At 36.3% G+C, this 18,042-nt stretch overlaps 1 protein-coding gene and 1 non-coding gene across 2 annotated transcripts; both read right to left on the bottom strand.

The window, feature by feature from the left end:
* Positions 1-547: 547 nt before the first annotated feature.
* LOC128032430 (secreted RxLR effector protein 161-like) lies at positions 548-1,306 on the bottom strand. The gene has a single exon (XM_052620503.1). The coding sequence runs from the start codon at positions 1,304-1,306 to the stop codon at positions 548-550; it is 759 nt and encodes a 252-aa protein (XP_052476463.1).
* A 7,811-nt stretch (positions 1,307-9,117) lies between these two features.
* On the bottom strand, positions 9,118-9,224 carry LOC128033630 (small nucleolar RNA R71). The gene has a single exon (XR_008189618.1). It is a non-coding gene; the product is annotated as a small nucleolar RNA R71 (small nucleolar RNA).
* Positions 9,225-18,042: the final 8,818 nt, after the last annotated feature.

Genomic DNA, 18,042 nt, shown 5'->3' with positions numbered 1-18,042 from the left:
ATATGTCAAATGCTAAACCAGTAGACACTCCTATGGTGAGTTCTCCCACTCTTACATCCTTAATCGAGTCTTCTCTTTCCGATGGAACTCTCTATCAACAAATTGTGGGGAGTCTGCAATATTTGTGTTTGACCAGGCCTGACTTGTCATTTGCTGTCAATATAGTCAACCAATACATGCATCAACCACATGATGTGCACTGGACAACAGTGAAGCGTGTTCTTCGGTATGTTAGGGGCACAATTTATTATGGGTTGTTTCTGTAGAAAATGTTCTCAATATAAAATTGTCCACACTTATAAAATTAAAGCTTACAAACTATTTATAGGCTATAGTCTACCCTTTAAAACAACAAAAAAACTGAAAATATTAAAATCTAATAATAACCATAAACCAATGACTTTTGACCTTTCATTTTCCTAAACAAAAAACTACTAATTTAAACCCATTAAAAACAACATAACTCTTGGCCTTTCAACTCTTGACCTTTCACTTACATAACTCTTAACTTTCATTTAAGTTTATTTAACAAAACTCCCCTGTAAACTTAAATGCTTCTGCCATCCTTTATGTTGATTAATTTCTTGTAGTTGTCGAAGAGTACCATCGGTAGCGGTTTTGTAAAGATATCCGCGACTTGGTCCCGACTTGCCACGTGCACTAATTTCGCACTTCCTTCCTTTACATGATCTCGGATAAAATGAAAACGAATGTCAATGTGTTTGCTTCTCTCATGATTCACTGGGTTCTTTGCCAACTCAATCGCTGATTTATTGTCAACTCGTATCTCAGTTGCACCAAGTTGTTGTTGCTCCAACTCGCCCAACAAATTTCTGAGCCATATAGCATGACACACACACCAAGATGCTGCCACATATTCAACTTCACATGTCGATAGTGTCACAATTGGTTGCTTCTTTGAAAGCCAAGCAAATGCTATGTTACCTATAAAGAACACATATCCCGATGTACTTTTCCGATCCTCTAGGTCTCCGCACCAATCACTGTCGGAATACCCAATCAACTTGTAATCTTCCATATTTGAATAAAATAACCCGAGTGACACCGTTCCTTGAATATACCGTAGGATTCGCTTCAACACCTTCCAATGTGAATAAACCGGCTCTTCCATGAACCGACTTACAATGCCAACACTTAGCGAAATATCAGGCCTTGTGCAAGTGAGATAGCGAAGGCTTCCCACCAAACTTCGGTATTTACTTGCGTCGACTCGTTCTCCTCCATCGAATTTCGAGAGTTTTACACCTGGTTCCATTGGTGTTGATACTGGGTTGCAATGTGCCATCTTGTACTTCTTCAAAATTTCCTTTGCATATGCCTCCTATGACACAAAAATACCTGTCCTTTCTTGTCGAACCTCCAAACCAAGGAAAAAATTCATTAAACCCAAATCTGTCATCTCGAATTCTTGTGTCATTTTGCTCTTAAAATCCAGTATCATCTCACCATTGTTCCCCATAAAAATGAGGTCATCGACATAAAGAGCAACAAATAACATATTACCTCTATTCTTCTTCACGTAGAGGGCATGTTCATAAGGACACTGTTTGAACCCATTCTCCTTGAAGTATGTATCGATACGAGTATTCCATGCCCGCGGTGCTTGCTTCAACCCGTAAAGTGCCTTCTTCAATTTCAGCACCTTCTTCTCCTATCTATTTTTCATATACCCGGGTGGTTGTTCGAGGTAGACTTCTTCTTCGAGCACACCATTCAAGAATGCCGACTTGACATCCATTTGAAATATTGGCCATTTAAATTGTGCTGCTTGTGCAATGAGCAACCGGATTGTCTCCATTCTTACAACGGGAGCAAATACCTCATCATAATCGATTCCCTCATTTTGCTTATATCCCTTTGCAACAAGTCGCGCCTTGTACCGTTCTAACTCGCCTTGAGCATTCATCTTTCTTTTGAACACCCACTTCACACCAATGGGTTGACTTTCTTTCGGCAATTCCGTTAACTCGCATGTGCTGTTGCGGTCAATTGCTTTAATCTCCTCATCCATAGTAGTTTGCCACTTCTTGTCTCTCACCGCCTCTTCAAAACTTATAATCTCGGAATCTGCCAAAAGACATACAATATGTACCTCATTTGTTGAATCATACAAATCTTGCAAACTTCGTATTTTTGGTTGTAGCGGTTCATCTTCATCATCGGTAGTTTCAGGATTTGTCGGTATGATTGTTGGTGCAGCGATTGATAATCCTCCATCTTTGATGATAACCTCCGCTGAGTTATTCCAATCCCACTCGCTTGCTTCATTGAATCGTACATCATGACTTACCACAACCTTTTTACTTATCGGGTCGAGTAGCTTGTATCCTTTTGTTTTCTCATCATACCCAATAAAAATAAACATTTTGCTTTTGTCTTCGAGCTTCATTCTTTGCTGATCCGGCACATGTGCATAGGCCTCACTACTAAATACTTTAAGATGAGAAACTGATGGTTTTTGTCCACTCTAAGCCTCTTGTGGTGTTTGATCATCCAACTTCGCATGTGGACATCGATTTTGCACATAGATGGCACATTGCACGGCCTCCGCCCAAAATTCCTTCAGCATCTTCTTGCTCTTGAGCATTGATCGAACCATGTCGAGAATAGTCCGATTCTTCCTCTCGGCCACACCATTTTGTTGGGGAGAGTACGGTGCGGTTAGGAATCGTCTTATGCCTTGCTCCTCACAATACTCCATGAAAGCTGTCGAAGTATACTCGCCACCTCTATCAGATTGTATAGATTTGATGTGTCTACCAGTTGCTTTTTCAACCATCACTTTGAACTTTTTGAACACCTCAAATACCTCGGATTTTTCTTTAAGAAAATAAAGCCAAGTTTTTCGTGAGAAATCATCGATAAAAGAAATGAAATACCTTTTACCGCTAAAAGATTCAGGGGTGATTGGTCCACATATGTCGGTATGAATCAATTCGAGAAGTTGCTTAGCCTGATATTCTGCCTTCTTTTGAAACGAAGTTCTCGCATGCTTACCGAGCACACATTCTTCACAAAATTTTCCCTCATAGTCCATGTCTGGTAGCCCATGCACCAAATTCTTCTTCGCCAACTCGTTTAGACCACCATAATGTAGATGACCAAAACGGAGATGCCACAGCGACGCCTTGTCTTCAACATCAACTCGCAAACATTTTCCTCGAACACTTCTCAGATTCAACCTGAACATACGATTTCTCTCCATTTCAACTCGAGCGACCAAACACCCTTCATTATCTTTCGACCGCATTTCTTTCAATGCCTTGTTTTGAGCCGTCGTATATCCCGCAATAGTTGTCAGTTCTACGAAACCTTCTTGGACCACCTCCCAACCATCTTGAGACCCGAGAAGAGCTTTCATTTGGATGCTCCAATTCTCATAGTTCACCTTTGTTAGTCGAGACAATGGCACATTACTAGTCACACTCTCCATAGCTCAGATACCAAATTGTAGAAAATGTTCTCAATATAAAATTGTTCACTTATAAAATCAAAGCTTACAAACTATTTATAGGCTATAGTCTACCCTTTAAAGCAACAAAAAAACTGAAACTATTAAAATCTAATAATAACCTTTAACCAATGACTCTTGACCTTTCATTTTCCTAAACAAAAAACTACTAATTTAAACCCATTAAAAACAACATAACTCTTGACCTTTCACTTACATAACTCTTAACTTTCATTTAAGTTTATTTAACAGTTTCAAGAGTCGAGTATGAGCTTAACTGGGTTTTGTGATGCTAACTGGGATAGTTCTCTAGAAGATCGCAAGTCTACCTCCATGTTTTGTTTGTACCTTGGTGATAATCTTATTGGTTGGATGTCGAAGAAACAAAGTGTTGTATCCTGGTCTACTTTTGAGGCAGAATATCGGAGTTTAGCAAATGCCACATCTGAGTTGATGTGGTTTCGCTCGTTAATGGATGAGATCGGTGTCAAGCTGAGTGGTACACCAGTCATTTGGTGTGATAATGCTAGCACTGTTTCCTTGGCTGCAAATCCGGTTCTACATGCTAAAGTCAAGCATGTTGAATTAGATATGCATTTTGTTCGTGAAAAGGTTCTTAGTGATCAGCTTCATTTGTGTTTTGTACCTAGTTGTGATCAGGTTGCTGATGTCTTAACTAAAACATTAACAGAGGGTGCTTTTTCTCATTGTCGCCGATGCATGCATATTGTTGCTGCAGATGTTCTTTATCAAGATGCTGAAGGGGGAATATTAGAATAACAGTCTAACTATCTTAGTTAGCTTCTGGTCTAATGCAATTACTAAGTTGTTGTAATTAGTTGCCGTATAAATATGTATAGTGTGTACGAACAAGGTATGAATGAATTTCTCAATTCTTGAGATTCCTAACTAAAAAAACAGTTAAATAGGATTTTAAAATTTTAAAATTTTTAATAATTTATTACTCATAACCACTAACAGGAAAAGAAATTATATCAATGGTAATTACGAAGGTGAATTTACGACATATCCTTTATAATAAGATTCAATTCAAAATACTTTTACTATTAAATAAATCAATTTAATTTTGTATTATTTAAAATAATCAATCGCATTCAAGTCTTCTTCCTCACACTATTCCAACACCATCATAATTATAAAAAAAACCAAGTTGACTTACATATTTCAAGTTTAGATACCAATTTAGATACTAAGTAGAAGTTGCCAACTTTAGGTATCATGATATATATGAACCCTTTTAAAAATTGTTATTTACTATTTAATAGAGTCACATTTTAAAAGTTTTTTTATGATTCTATAAATTTAAATTGATCCATTTAATAATAAACAATTAATTTTATCCAACTTCTCTTTTTAAGTATTTCACCTAAATACCGAACATGCAAACACAATGCATAAAAGAGAATTATTACAAGTTATTTTCGATTCTCATTCTTATTCATGAAGGCCTAACATTAATAGTAACAATTTTATTAATATATTTTGACAATCACAAACATACATAACTTGAAATTCAATTGGCAAGCCCTACAATCATCCAATTATGGAAAGCAAACGAATTAAGTGATATATAAAGATGATATTAATACAACGATCATCATCATCATCATCATCTATTATTTTATTAAAAAATATAAAAAGACAAAAATATTTTATTGGGGATAAATATGTGTAAGCAACGAACAAGAAAAATAACGAAGTAATTGAAAAGATCGAACACACAAATTTTATGTAGAAAAATACCTCCGAAAAGGATAAAAAAATCACGGACAAAGATAATTTCACTAAATCAGAAAAAACGAAGAGTATAAATATAGAGATAAAAACTAAACCTCGAAACCCAAAAATAAGAACCCAAAAATAAGAACCCACAAAATTCCTTGAAAGCTTGTAAAAGCTAATTCTTAAATGTGTTATGAGTTAATCTTTCTATGGTAGAAAAGGGCCTATTTATAGGCTAAATTTGTAGGTCAAATAATATTAAAATAATCTACACTAATCAGAGGTCAACTGAGACGAATAATCAGAATTTGACTGTAATAAAAAAAGGGAAAAATTTCATGACACGTTGCCATGTCGCCACATCACGATGTCCCTTATCATGTTGTTGCGACGTCGTTTCTGCTTTTCCTGATCTGCATCAATTCGTTATAGCAGATTAAACTAGTTTCTATACTTAAGAAGATCGTAGGAAATCAATTTCGTTATGTTTTCGTTTATTTTTCACTTTTAGTACTTAGGCAATAAAATGAGCAAATTCGGTGATTTATATGACCTTGTGGGCCAAGGTAGGCCTAAAGGTAGACTAATATGTTTGGTGAGTGTGCAAGACATTATTCGAAGCACAAAGACAGTGGATTGCCCGCGATGTTGCAACACGAAGCTTGGATGTGGCAACATAGCAAGTAGAGTATCTAAGGAGCAATGTACCATCAGTGTTGCGACAGAACCTTGAAAATACACCTTAACTAGTAAACTTCCATCAGTGCCATCACATAGGCCAAAGGGTGTCGCGACATTTACATGACGATGTCAGTTAATGGACCAAGGGTGTTTCCATCTACGCAATGAACTTTAACAAGAAATAGTCAACAATTTTAGGTCAATGATCAGTTGCCAAACCTAAAATTATAAGTAGAATTGTTTTGAACAGTTTAGAGGATAATTTTTACTGAGTTTTAATTTTACATTCAATTGTAATTTAGATTTCTTTCAAATGTAACTTTTACTTTATTTTATTTTGTTCTTTGCGAGATTTGGATTGTAGATCGATCAACTCTTCACGGATTACTAATTACGCTGTTATATTTAAATCAAGATTCTCTTCATCTTTATTATGATCTGTGAGGGAGATTAATGAGTGGATATGGATTAGTTAATACTTATGTAAGATTTCTTAGTAGATCAATTGGTTGGGAAAGGAAGAACTTAAAACCCTAGGCTTGTCGACACTAGGAAGTCATGTAGGTAGGACTGAACTCGAAACCGGTATTACCTGTCTTAAAAACCTTACCTCAATCTAGTTTGATCTATGAAACGAGAGATAAGTAGTTCTTACCGACTCATTAGTTTAGTGGAAGGCCGGGAGGCCTTGCCAGGTTAATGATTAACTGATTGAATAAAACCCGGAGTAGGAGTTAATTATGAACATTGAAGCGAAATAGTATTCTATCATTTAATTCGATAAATTCTAGAATCTATTTCTGCAATTATTTTTATTACTTTTATAAAATATCTTTTATCACCACCTTAGGAATAGTCGTAATATAATTTAATTTAAGTACTAGCTTGACCCATTAGTGTAAAAGTTAATATTGATTTAGTCTAGCCTCCTTTGGGTACGATCCTCGGAGTACTTCCAGTACTTCATTGTACAAATCTATATTACAAGTCTAGCCTCCCTTGGGTACGTCAGGAGGCGGTCAAGTTGTTGGCGTCGTTGTCGAGGAGGCTTTGCCATTTGATTAATTTTATTTTTTCTATTTAATAGGATAGTTAGGAAAATTTTCAAATTATAGATACGGTTTTTAATTTTTACCAACTTATTTAACTTATTAACTCATTTTTTTCTTTGTATATCTCAGTGTACGCCTCAAAGGAGAGAAGCATTTTTCTAACTAGTTAATGATCCATAGAGACTAATTTGGAAAAATCATTTAATCATGGATGAAATTGTTACATGTGGTTTAACGATGAGATTATCTTTGATGAAAAAGTATACGAGGAGGGACTATATGAAGAATGGTAGATTATAGAGATTAAAAAATTATTCATGATAGAGGTGAGTGATAAATGATAAAACTAACATATTTTAATCCCATTCTTAATGCGTTTTTGGATGATTATTTATACAAATTGGTGAATTTGATGCTCCTAATCCTTTGAAATCATCTTCTTATACTTAGGTGAGCATTTGGGAGTAGAATGAGTGAAAAACGAGCAAAAATCAGAGAAAAAGAGTAGATTTCAAGAGCCACATGGGTTGGGCACATGCCCATGTGAGCCACACGGGCTGGACACACACCCATGTGCTAGCCCGTGTCAATTTCGCACCTTGCTTCCCAAACACGCAGAAAACATAAATTTTAGGCTTTCTTAGCATTCTAAAGTCTATAAATACCAAATACAAGGAGAGATATGGAGGCCATTAGAGAAGATTGAAGAAAACACTGAAGGAACTAATTCCTTAGATACTTAGGGAGGATGAAACATATGACGAATTCTATTATTTAATTTCTGTTTTACATGATAAATACTTGATTCTTGTTCTCAATTATGTGTGCTTATTTCTTGTTTTAATATTTCCGGGATATTAATTCATGTTTAATGTGCGTAATTCAGTGGAACAAAAGTCCCTGTTTAAGAGTAGATCTAGCATAATTGGGTGGAGTTGCATACAATCCTAGAAATAGGACGACATAAATCTATCGGATTAGAGTTAAATCTAATAAAGGAATTCATAGATCGAGGTAATGTGACAATAGGGGTTTTAATTAGAAATAGATTTCAATTAATCAACTTAGAGTCAGTTGCTTCTACTCTCGAAAGAGATATTAACATAATTTAGAGATTTCTACGGATCAAGAAACCAAGTGAATAAATCATTTAAATAAAATTAATAATAATAGAAGGAGTCTAGGTGGATTATTTCATAGGTATTGTCTCTTTCATTGGTTATCTTTCGATTATTTTCCTGATACGTTCTCTGTTGCGTTCTTAGTTAAATAAGTTTAGTAATTTTAGATTAAAACTCATCACTCCAAATTGTCGGCTAAATAATAAGAAAATGGTAATTACTAATAGTTTTAGTCCTCGTGGATACGATATTTCTACTCATCGTAGCTATACTATTATTTGATAGGTACGCTTTTCTTTGTCGTAAATTTTAGTTAGTACGAAAAACGTACATCAAGTTTTTGGCACCGCTGCCGGGGACTAAAATATTAGGAACACTTTATTTTTATTAATTTAGCCATTTTTATATTTATTATATTTTTATTTTTAGTTTAATTTTTTACATTCTAATTTTTCTTTTATTTGCTTCTGGCAGGTTTTTTTGGTTTATGACTAGAAGAAACCCGTCGGGACCATTACTTTTTGATAGCGAGATTGAAAGTAGTGTTCGCAGAAATCATAGAGAAGCAAGGTAGAGTCGATAGAATTTAGTAGACGAACAAAAAGACATTATTATTACTGAAAATATGGGCGATAATTAGAATATTCAGCTACCTCCTGCAATTGCTGCAGCTCCTATTCCTTGTAATATGTACGATTATGCTAAGCCCATTCTAACTGGGGTTGAATCGAGTATTGTGCGACCTACCATTGGTGGAAATAATTTTGAGCTAAAGCCTAACACCATTCAAATGGTACAACAGTATACCCAGTTCGATGGTTTGCAAGACGAAGATCCAAATACTCATTTCGTAAATTTCTTAGAAATCTGTGACATTTTCAAGATTAATGGCGCCACTGGCGACACCATTCGTTTACGGTTGTTCCCATTCTCATTGAGGAACAAAGCTAAATAGTGGTTAAACTCTTTACCATGAGGTTCCATCACTACATAGGCTTAAATGACCAAGAAATTTCTGCTAAAGTACTTCCCACCTGCTAAGACAACCAAGTTGAGGAATGATATCTCTTCCTTTGTTCAGATCAATTTAGAGACCTTATATGATGCATGGGAGAGATACAAAGATTTATTGAGACAGTGCCCTCACCATGAGTTACCTTTATGGTTACAAGTTCAAACCTTCTACAATAGTTTGAATCCCTTAACTAGGTAGTTAACCGATGCAGTAGTCGGTGGAACTCTGAACAATAAAACACCCGAAGTGGTTTATGAATTTATAGAGGAAATGACACTGAATAATTATCAGTGACAAGTCATGAGGATGAAGCCGATAAAAGCCACCTGTGTCTTTAATTTAGATGAGATCACCATGTTATAGAATTAAGTAGAAGTACTTAATAAGAAAATTGATGGTTTATATCTTTCTATGCAGGTACATTCGATGATACAATGTGAAACAAATGGAGGACGAATAAATAATCCAGAATGTTTACCCTTCACTCCTAGCACAGAGAATGAACAAATTAATTATATGGGTAATAATTTTAGGCCTCAAACTAACCCTTATAGTAATAACTATAATGCAGGTTGGAGGAACCATCCCAATTTCTCTTGGGGTGGTCAAGGAAATTAGAGAGCACAACCCCCTTCGATCTTCTAACAACCACCTTATCAGCAAGAGAAAAAGCTGAACCTTGAGGAGATGTTGACAAAGTTTATCACAGTGTTGAAAACACGTTTTCAAAACACTGAAGTAGCACTAAAAAATCAACAAGTATTGATTTAAGGGTTCGAGAACCAAATAGGTCAGCTTGCTAAGTTAATTTTAGAAAGACCACAAGGTAGCTTGCCTAGTAATATTGAAACTAACCCAAGGGAGTAGTTTCATGCAATTACTATTCGAAACAAAGAAGGGTTAGTTGAATCTGAACAAGAACCAAGGCAAGAAATTGTGGTGAATATTAATAAAGTTGATGAAGATAAGAAAGAACAAAAGCCGACTTCAAAGAATATACACTTTGAGTTCCATATCTTAATGCGACGAAGTGAGACCACACAAATGAACAATTTGGTAAATTCCTCAAGCTCTTAAAGAAATTACATATTAACTTACCGTTTGTTGAAGCTCTTTCACAAATCCCAAATTACGTTATTTTTAAAGGAGCTATTGGCAAACAAGAGGAAGATAGATGACTCATTGACTGTGGAGCTTAATGAAGTTTGCTCGGCCATTCTTCAAAATAAACTACCCAACACACTAAAAGATTCAGGGAGTTTTACTATTCCTTGTTTAATTGGTAGTTTAAATATTGATAATACTTTGGCTGATTTAGGGGCTAATATTAATGTTATGCCCTATAAAATGTTTAAACAACTAGGTCTTGGGAAACCCAAACACACTAGGATGAGTATTCAATTAGCAGATAGAACCATCATATATCTTAGGAGTGCTATTGAGAATGTGCTTGTTAAAATAGATAAATTCATATTCCTCGTTGACTTTGTTGTGTTGGACACGGACGAGGGTAGTGATGTGCCTTTAATTTTAGGACGACCCTTTTTAGCCATTGCTAGGACTATTATTGATGTTGGTACGGGTGAGCTAGTGCTTCGTGTAAGTGACGAAACAATTACTCTCTAAGCACGTGATTCTGTGAGAACTCCTAGTAATCGAGATGATTTTAAATGCTCTGTTAATATGAGTAACCATGTAGCTGAACCTTCTTTGTAGGAAATTCCTCATGAAAGCATGATAGAGCCACATTTCAGTCAAGACAACAAAAACAGAACAACTTATGAAGAACGAATGGTGTAAATCGATGAACTAGATGAATGGCGAACACATGTCAATGAGAAATCGAAAAACAATAATGAAAAGCCAAAACGACACCATGATAAGCATGTGAATAGAACAAACCAATTAAAGGTTGGGGAAAAAGTACCGCTGGACAAAATGGATCCACGAATCTCCCCTACGGAGCTTGAGTCAAATAGATCAACCTCATGTACGATACTGAATGTCTTTACATACGGTACAGTCGAGGTAACTCATTCTAAGTTCGACAAAGTTAAGGTAAATAGTAATTGACTCAAACATTAATTTGGTAATAGAATTGATAACGAGAAAGAGGAGCTTCGGCTCAGCGAACCACCGTGACTGCATTAATTTAAAATAAAAAAAATATTTTTGACCCACACGACCTTGACACACGGGCGTGTCCCAGGTCGTGTGCGCAATAAGGGGATCGACAATGAGTCACATAGCCTTGACAAACGGCCGTGTTCTAGGCCGTGTGCATAGAGGAGCAAATGACAGAGAGTTACACGGTGTAAAAACATGGCCATGTGAGACACACGGCCTGGACACACGTACGTGTCCATGGCCATGTGAGACACACGGCCTGGACACACGTGCGTGTCCATGGCCATGTGAGACACACGGCCTGGACACACGTGCGTGTCCATGGCCATGTGAGTTCTGGGACTTAAATTTTCCAAAATTCGATAGTTACATGGCCTAAGATGATCCACACAACCTATAGACACGACCGTGTATGGCCGTGTAGCACACACGGGCCTGTCCTAGGTTGTGTGAGTACTGGAGCTATTTTTTTTTAATTTTAATTTAAAGTCAGTGAGTTACATGGGCAAGAGACACGGTCGTGTTCAAGACACGGCCGGGACACATAGGTGTGTGGGAGACACGGCCTCGCACACGTGCGTGGAAGAAGCGAAGGAAATCACACATGACATTGTACACGATCGTACGTGCCACATGGCCTGGACACAAGGGCGTGTCCGAGGCCGTGTGACACAATCATGTAGCTCAACACAGGCCCTTACACTGTATTTAAACCCTAGCCCTCTTCTTTTTTGTCTTATTCTTACTTTCAAAACTCCAACCTAACCCTAGTTAGTGCTCTACCCAAGTTGGCATCCCCTTTTCCGGACACCGTTGTCGGGCACCCTCCATACCAAACCCCATCACCATCGCCCTCGCCCTTCCCCTTTCAACCCCGAACTTTCTCTTTTCTCCCTTCCCCATTTGCCTTCTCTTTTTTCCCCACGCCACGCCCACACCCTCCCCCTCTCTTCCCCATTCCCTTCTTCCCTTCAAAACAGCACCCTTATCGTAACCTTCTCCTCAATCACCCTATCTGCGTCGTAATCCCGCCCCTTCCCATGACTCACCATTTTCCCCTCTGATCCTTTCTCACCCCGTCTTCTCCTATCCTCTTTCGCGTCACACAACCACACCCCCAACCGTGTCACACCCTGACCACTGTCCGTACCACAGCTGACCTCTCTTTTCCATGCGAACCTCCGATCACCGCAACCATCCACCATTTTTCATGATGAACACTAGAGGGAAATCTAAGGTCTTTGTCCCTGCTTCGAAAAAGCAGAAGACTCCTAGTGCGACATATTCATCGGGCGCTTCCGCTGCGGCACGACGTCCATACCTCCAGTTCTCACATGGTCCTCAAGAGGACTTATATTAGCATATTCAACTCAGGCCATTCAGATTAAGCCAAAGTATTGATTGGGCACTTTAGAGCAGGTCCAATTAGCTTATTGTGTCTGCGCCATCATTGCTAGAGCTCTTTGTGACTGGTTCTTTTCCATCATCGAGCCCACATTGACCTTAGAGTTTTGTTTGACATTTCTCCTACAGCAGGTGATGTTGACCCATGATGAGCCATGCACTATTACTTTTCGACTCGGCGGTACGACGCGACATATGAGTGTCCCAGAGTTTGGAGCTGCATTGGGACTCTACACTGCAAAATTCATGAGTGCCGAGGGGTTTCTCTGATTATATCGACACATCCACTACTCGCCATCTCTTGGCTGGGTAGACCTCACGATAAGTATGACGCCTTATGACCCGAGTCGTTCAAAGGAAACTTCTCTTCCTCTGGCCTTGCGCTACATTCATGCCATCTTGGCTCACACATTGACCGGTAGGAGATAGAGCACCGAAGTCGTCGGTACAACTGACGCATATTTTTTGTGGATCATGGCCACGGGGCACACCTTTGATCTTGCTTATTTTATCGCCCTAGCTGTCCACCATCAGATAGAGAGCAGTAGGAAGAGTCCTATCTACTTAGGCCCTTATGTAACTTGACTCACACATCATTTCGATCTTCTTGACACACCAAAGTAGTCTTCCTCCCTTACATTAGTTGGACAGATGTCTCCGCGAGGATTATCCAGTTTGAGTCACATTAGGATGATCGAGTGACTGTGTAGAGTAGATCCTCCTCAATATCAATAATCTCATTCTAACCCTAAGAATGAGCGTGCGAACTTCACTGATGATGTTCCCTTCCACTATGAGGATCCACCTCATTCTCCATCTCAAAGTCACCATCCTACTACATCTGCTACCACCTTAGTGGACCTCTCTGAGTGGTTCACTCGCTTCAAGCAACACTATTTTTAGCGGTTCGACAGTATTGATGCGACTTTGCAGCAGATCTGTCAGCACCTCCATATATCCTCTTCAGCGCCGACAACTCATAATATCGATGCTTCTGACGATGAGGATCATTGATTTTATTTGTTTTTCTTTTTAGTTTTCTTTTTCTTTTTATGTTTACTTTTATTTTTGTTTTTAGTTGTTTTATTTTTATTTTCTTAAATTTCTTTCATTTATTATCTTTTGAACTATTTTTTTATTTTTATGGTTGTTTGTAATTGAGTTGTAACATTTTAATCTTCTTCACTATATGTGTTTATTTTCTTATTAGTTTGCTCAGAACCATGCACTACACTTTCAACTGCCTACAAATCTGATTTTCACTATTCTGGCAATTTCATCCATATTTAGGGCAGTTTTAGTTTTTTCCCTCTCTTATGATATTCTACTTATTATGTGTTTATATCTGTTTGTTACATTGAGGACAATGTACATCTTAAGTGTGAGGAGGTTATTTATATAATTATTAGAAAATCCCCGAATTATTTGTGATACTTAAGTAATTTTCTCATACTTCCATTAGAGTGAGTTTTTGTCAATTTGAGATTTTATTGATGTTTTTTTGGATTGAGTTGTAGATATTTGTGCATTGGTTGATTTAAACTTTAAGACATGATAGAATCAAACATGATAAGTTATTTTTTTAGAAATTAAAATTTTTTAGGTTGTTTCTCTGAATTAAGGTATTATCTTCAAGTTTTAAATTTGCAAGTTTGACATCAAAACCATGATCTTTTGTGAGATTTTGAGCCTTTAGAGCATACATTTTTCATGCTCATTTTATTATTGGTTTTGAGTGTTCAACTTGATCTGTTATTCTAAAACTTGCTTCGATTATGCATGTTGAGACCACACCTTTGATTTGATATACTGAGATGATAAAGACACTTAGGTTTTAACCCATATATCCCACAGAAGCCCCCTTTTTAAATTAACCCTTAGTGAACCCCGTTGAGCTTAACATCTCTTTTCTTGATTAACTCATGATTCTTAACCCATGACCTATTTTTTTCGTTGTGATCTTTTCTCGTTTTATTGACTCATTTTTCTTAGAGATTTGATTTGGTTAGTTGCCTAGCTATTCTCTTATATTTGATTTGTTGAATTATTTCTTTTTGTTCTTAATAAAAAAAGAAAAAAAATCGAAAAGAATATTGATTTTTAATTAGTTTTTTGTTGATGCTCTTGAACAATTAAATTCATATTTTGAGAAGAAGCTCATTTTTGTTCTTGAATAGTTCTTTATTGATGCGCTTGTTTTTAATTTAGTAGTTGTTAATTTTTTTCTAGTTTGGTAATTTATCAACTCAATCTCGATTATAACCAACTTTTCTAGCCTTTCCCCACACCCTTAACCTAAGTCCCATTACAACCTCTTAAATACTTATTTTATAGCGGTGGAGATTTGATTTTCAAGCAAGCTTATGGTAATGACATTTCTTATTCAACTGTTGAGTGCTTATTCTTGAACCTTAAACACTTTGAGTGATTTGAGTGAATTTTTAGTGAGGATGTCAATTCTTGTCGATTTTGAATTAAAGGTAAGTACTTAAATAACAGGAGATACCCATGTTTTCGTGCTCCAAAAACTTTTGACTTGGATTGCTTGAATCTTTAATGCCCTTTTAGTTGAATTGTCAAAGTATGATTATTTACGAATTATTTCGAAACATTATTGATAAGAATTACAAGTTAAGAAAGATTAATTTTAATGTGAGTTCAGAATTTTTCTTGAAGACAAGCAAACTCTTAAGTGTGTGGATATTTGATAAATGATAAAACTAACATATTTTAATCCCATTCTTAATGCATTTTTGGATGATTATTTATGCAAATTGGTGAATTTGATGCTCCCAATCCTTTGAATTCATGTTCTTATACTTAGATAAGCATTTGTGAGCAGAATGAGCAAAAAATGAGTGAAAATCAGAGAAAAATAGTAGATTTCAGGAGCCACACGGGTTGGGCACACACCTATGTGAGCCACACGGGCTGGACACACACCCATGTGCCAGCCCGTGTCAGTTTCGTACCTTGCTTCCCAAATACGTTGAAAAGCATAATTTTTAGGCTATCTAAGCATTTTAAAGTCTATAAATACCAAATAGAAGAAAAGATATGGGGGCCATTAGAGAAGATCGAAGATAACACTCAAGGAACACCATTAGAGCCATTTTTGAAGCAGATTTCCATCAAGATCAAAGGCCTCCTTTTTATTTCTTCTGAAGTTTTTATGAGTTACTTTTTTTCTTGTGGTTTTTCTGACTTTGAGATGTTTTATTTCAGAATTATGAACTAATTCCCTAGATATCTAGGGAGGATGAAGCCTATGACGAATTCTATTATTTAATTTCTATTTTACATGATAAATACTTGATTCTTATTCTCAATTATGTGTGCTTATTTCTTTTTTTAATATTTTCGGGATATTAATTCTTGTTTAATTTGCATGCAATCCTAGAAATAAGACAATATAAATCTATCGATTAGAGTCAAATCTAATAGGGGAATCCATAGATCGAGTTAATGCGACAATAGGAGTTTTAATTAGAAAGAGATTTCAATTAATCAACCTAGAGTCAATTGATTCTACTCTCGAAAGAGATATTAGCATAATTTAGGGATTTCTACAGATCAAGACACCAAGTGAATCAATCATTTAAATTAGATTATTTTCCTGATTTGTTATCTGTTGCGTTCTTAGTTAGATTAGTTTAGTAATTTTAGATTAAAACTCATCACTCTAAATTTCGGCTAAATAGTAAGAAAATAGTAATTACTAATACTTTTAGTACTCGTGGATACGATATTTCTACTCACCATAGCTATACTATTGTTCGATAGGTGCATTTGCCTTTGTCGTAAATTTTAGTTAGTATAGAAAACACACATCAGTGAGCTAATAAGGAAACGAAGCCTCAACGAACCAGTGGAGTAATGACCAAGGCATTGATATAGTCGAACATCCACGCGAGTTCATTGGAAAGTTGTATAAGGCACTTGAAGAAGGTTACGATATGACTGAACATGCAGACAAGCCTTCATGCGAAACCATTAATACGTCAAACTTTAAGGTATTATTGAACATGTCGGACATGATTGCACAAATGATGAAAATGCTTCAAGAAATATTTGAAGCGTTGCCTCTAAGGGAAAAAGTCGTGCCTGACATTCACAACTTTTATAATGATGACCCCTGTACTATCGTCAATCATGATAAGATTCATGGTGAAATTCAATGAGAGCTTGGAACCGAGATTATGGGGATAAGTTAAATATAGTTGAAGCGGTCTCTGATCTAATTGACATAGAAGCAAATGTAACCGTAGAGGTGGAAGTGAAAGATGAACTAACAATTGGCACAAAGCTTCAACCAATTTTAAATGAAAGTGTGGAGGAGGCAATACACTTTTTGGCCATAGTTGGAGAGGTGCCAATCGAAAAGGTTGAGGAGTTTGATTCACTGTTATTTGACTATGGCAGTAAGGTTCAAGCAAACAAAGCTTCACGCGACATGGATAGGAGGAAGCTCGAGGCAATAATACCCTGGAAAATGATTTAGGGTTGGCTTAAATTTGGTACCAAATGGATCACAATGTGGATGTCACACCGGTAAAAAATAAGGCAAAATCATTGGAATAAGCCAAAGGGGCTGGTTCATATAAATCGGCAGAAAAATAAATGTCGGATCAAAGTGATGAAAACTAGTTGGAGGTTCTTTTATGGTGGCAACACGTATCGTCTCAGTTTTTAAAGAACTTCTTATTTTCTTTTAAATTTTTTTTTCATTTTTTTAGTTTTTTTATTTTATTTATTTATTTAAATTTATTTTATTTAGTATTAATCTTATTTGTGTTTAGTTTTTTTCCCACAGCTATTGAGTGACATGATGGGGTTTGGACAAACGAGAAAGCAGATATCCATGAAAAACCTAATTGAGTTGTCGATTGAATTTGGCAGCCATGCATGAATTTATTGCAGAGAGACAATGATTATGTTGTATATTATTGTAATTTGATTATTTTTTATGAACATTAAATGATTTTAATTAAATAGGAGTAGGATGAAAATTAGGACTAAGTAGTTAGATTAGGACTTAATTATATTAGAATCATTAAGAATTAGGGTATGAATGTACTAAAAACCTTGAAAAACAAAAAATCAGGCCAAAAATAGAGTTGTTGTTGCAACATAGAACCTTCGTGTCGCAACATCGACAACAGACGCCAAGAATGGAGAAATTTAGCTCTTTGTCGCGAAACAGGTACCCCTATGTTTCAACACCAAAGATAGTGGCCTCAAATTAAAAAATTTCAAGTTTTCTCGTGAGATTGAACCCCAATGTTGTGAAAACAAAACACTGCTAAGGGTGTCACGACGCGAAACCCCTATGTCACTGATCTACTGCAATTCGTTGTAACAGATTAAACCATTTTCCGTATTTGAGGAGCTTGTATAAAAATTATTTAGTTATGTTTTTACTTAGTT

This window comes from Gossypium raimondii, chromosome 1 (assembly GCF_025698545.1).
Source record: "Gossypium raimondii isolate GPD5lz chromosome 1, ASM2569854v1, whole genome shotgun sequence".
Lineage (NCBI taxonomy): Eukaryota > Viridiplantae > Streptophyta > Magnoliopsida > Malvales > Malvaceae > Gossypium > Gossypium raimondii.
Note: the sequence above shows the minus strand (reverse complement) of the source record. Positions and strands in the feature narration are given on the sequence as shown.

What these genes read in the sequence shown, in the direction of transcription:
- LOC128032430 (XM_052620503.1), bottom strand. Translation starts at nt 1,306, where the DNA reads ATGGCACATTGCAACCCAGTATCAACACCAATGGAACCAGGTGTAAAA.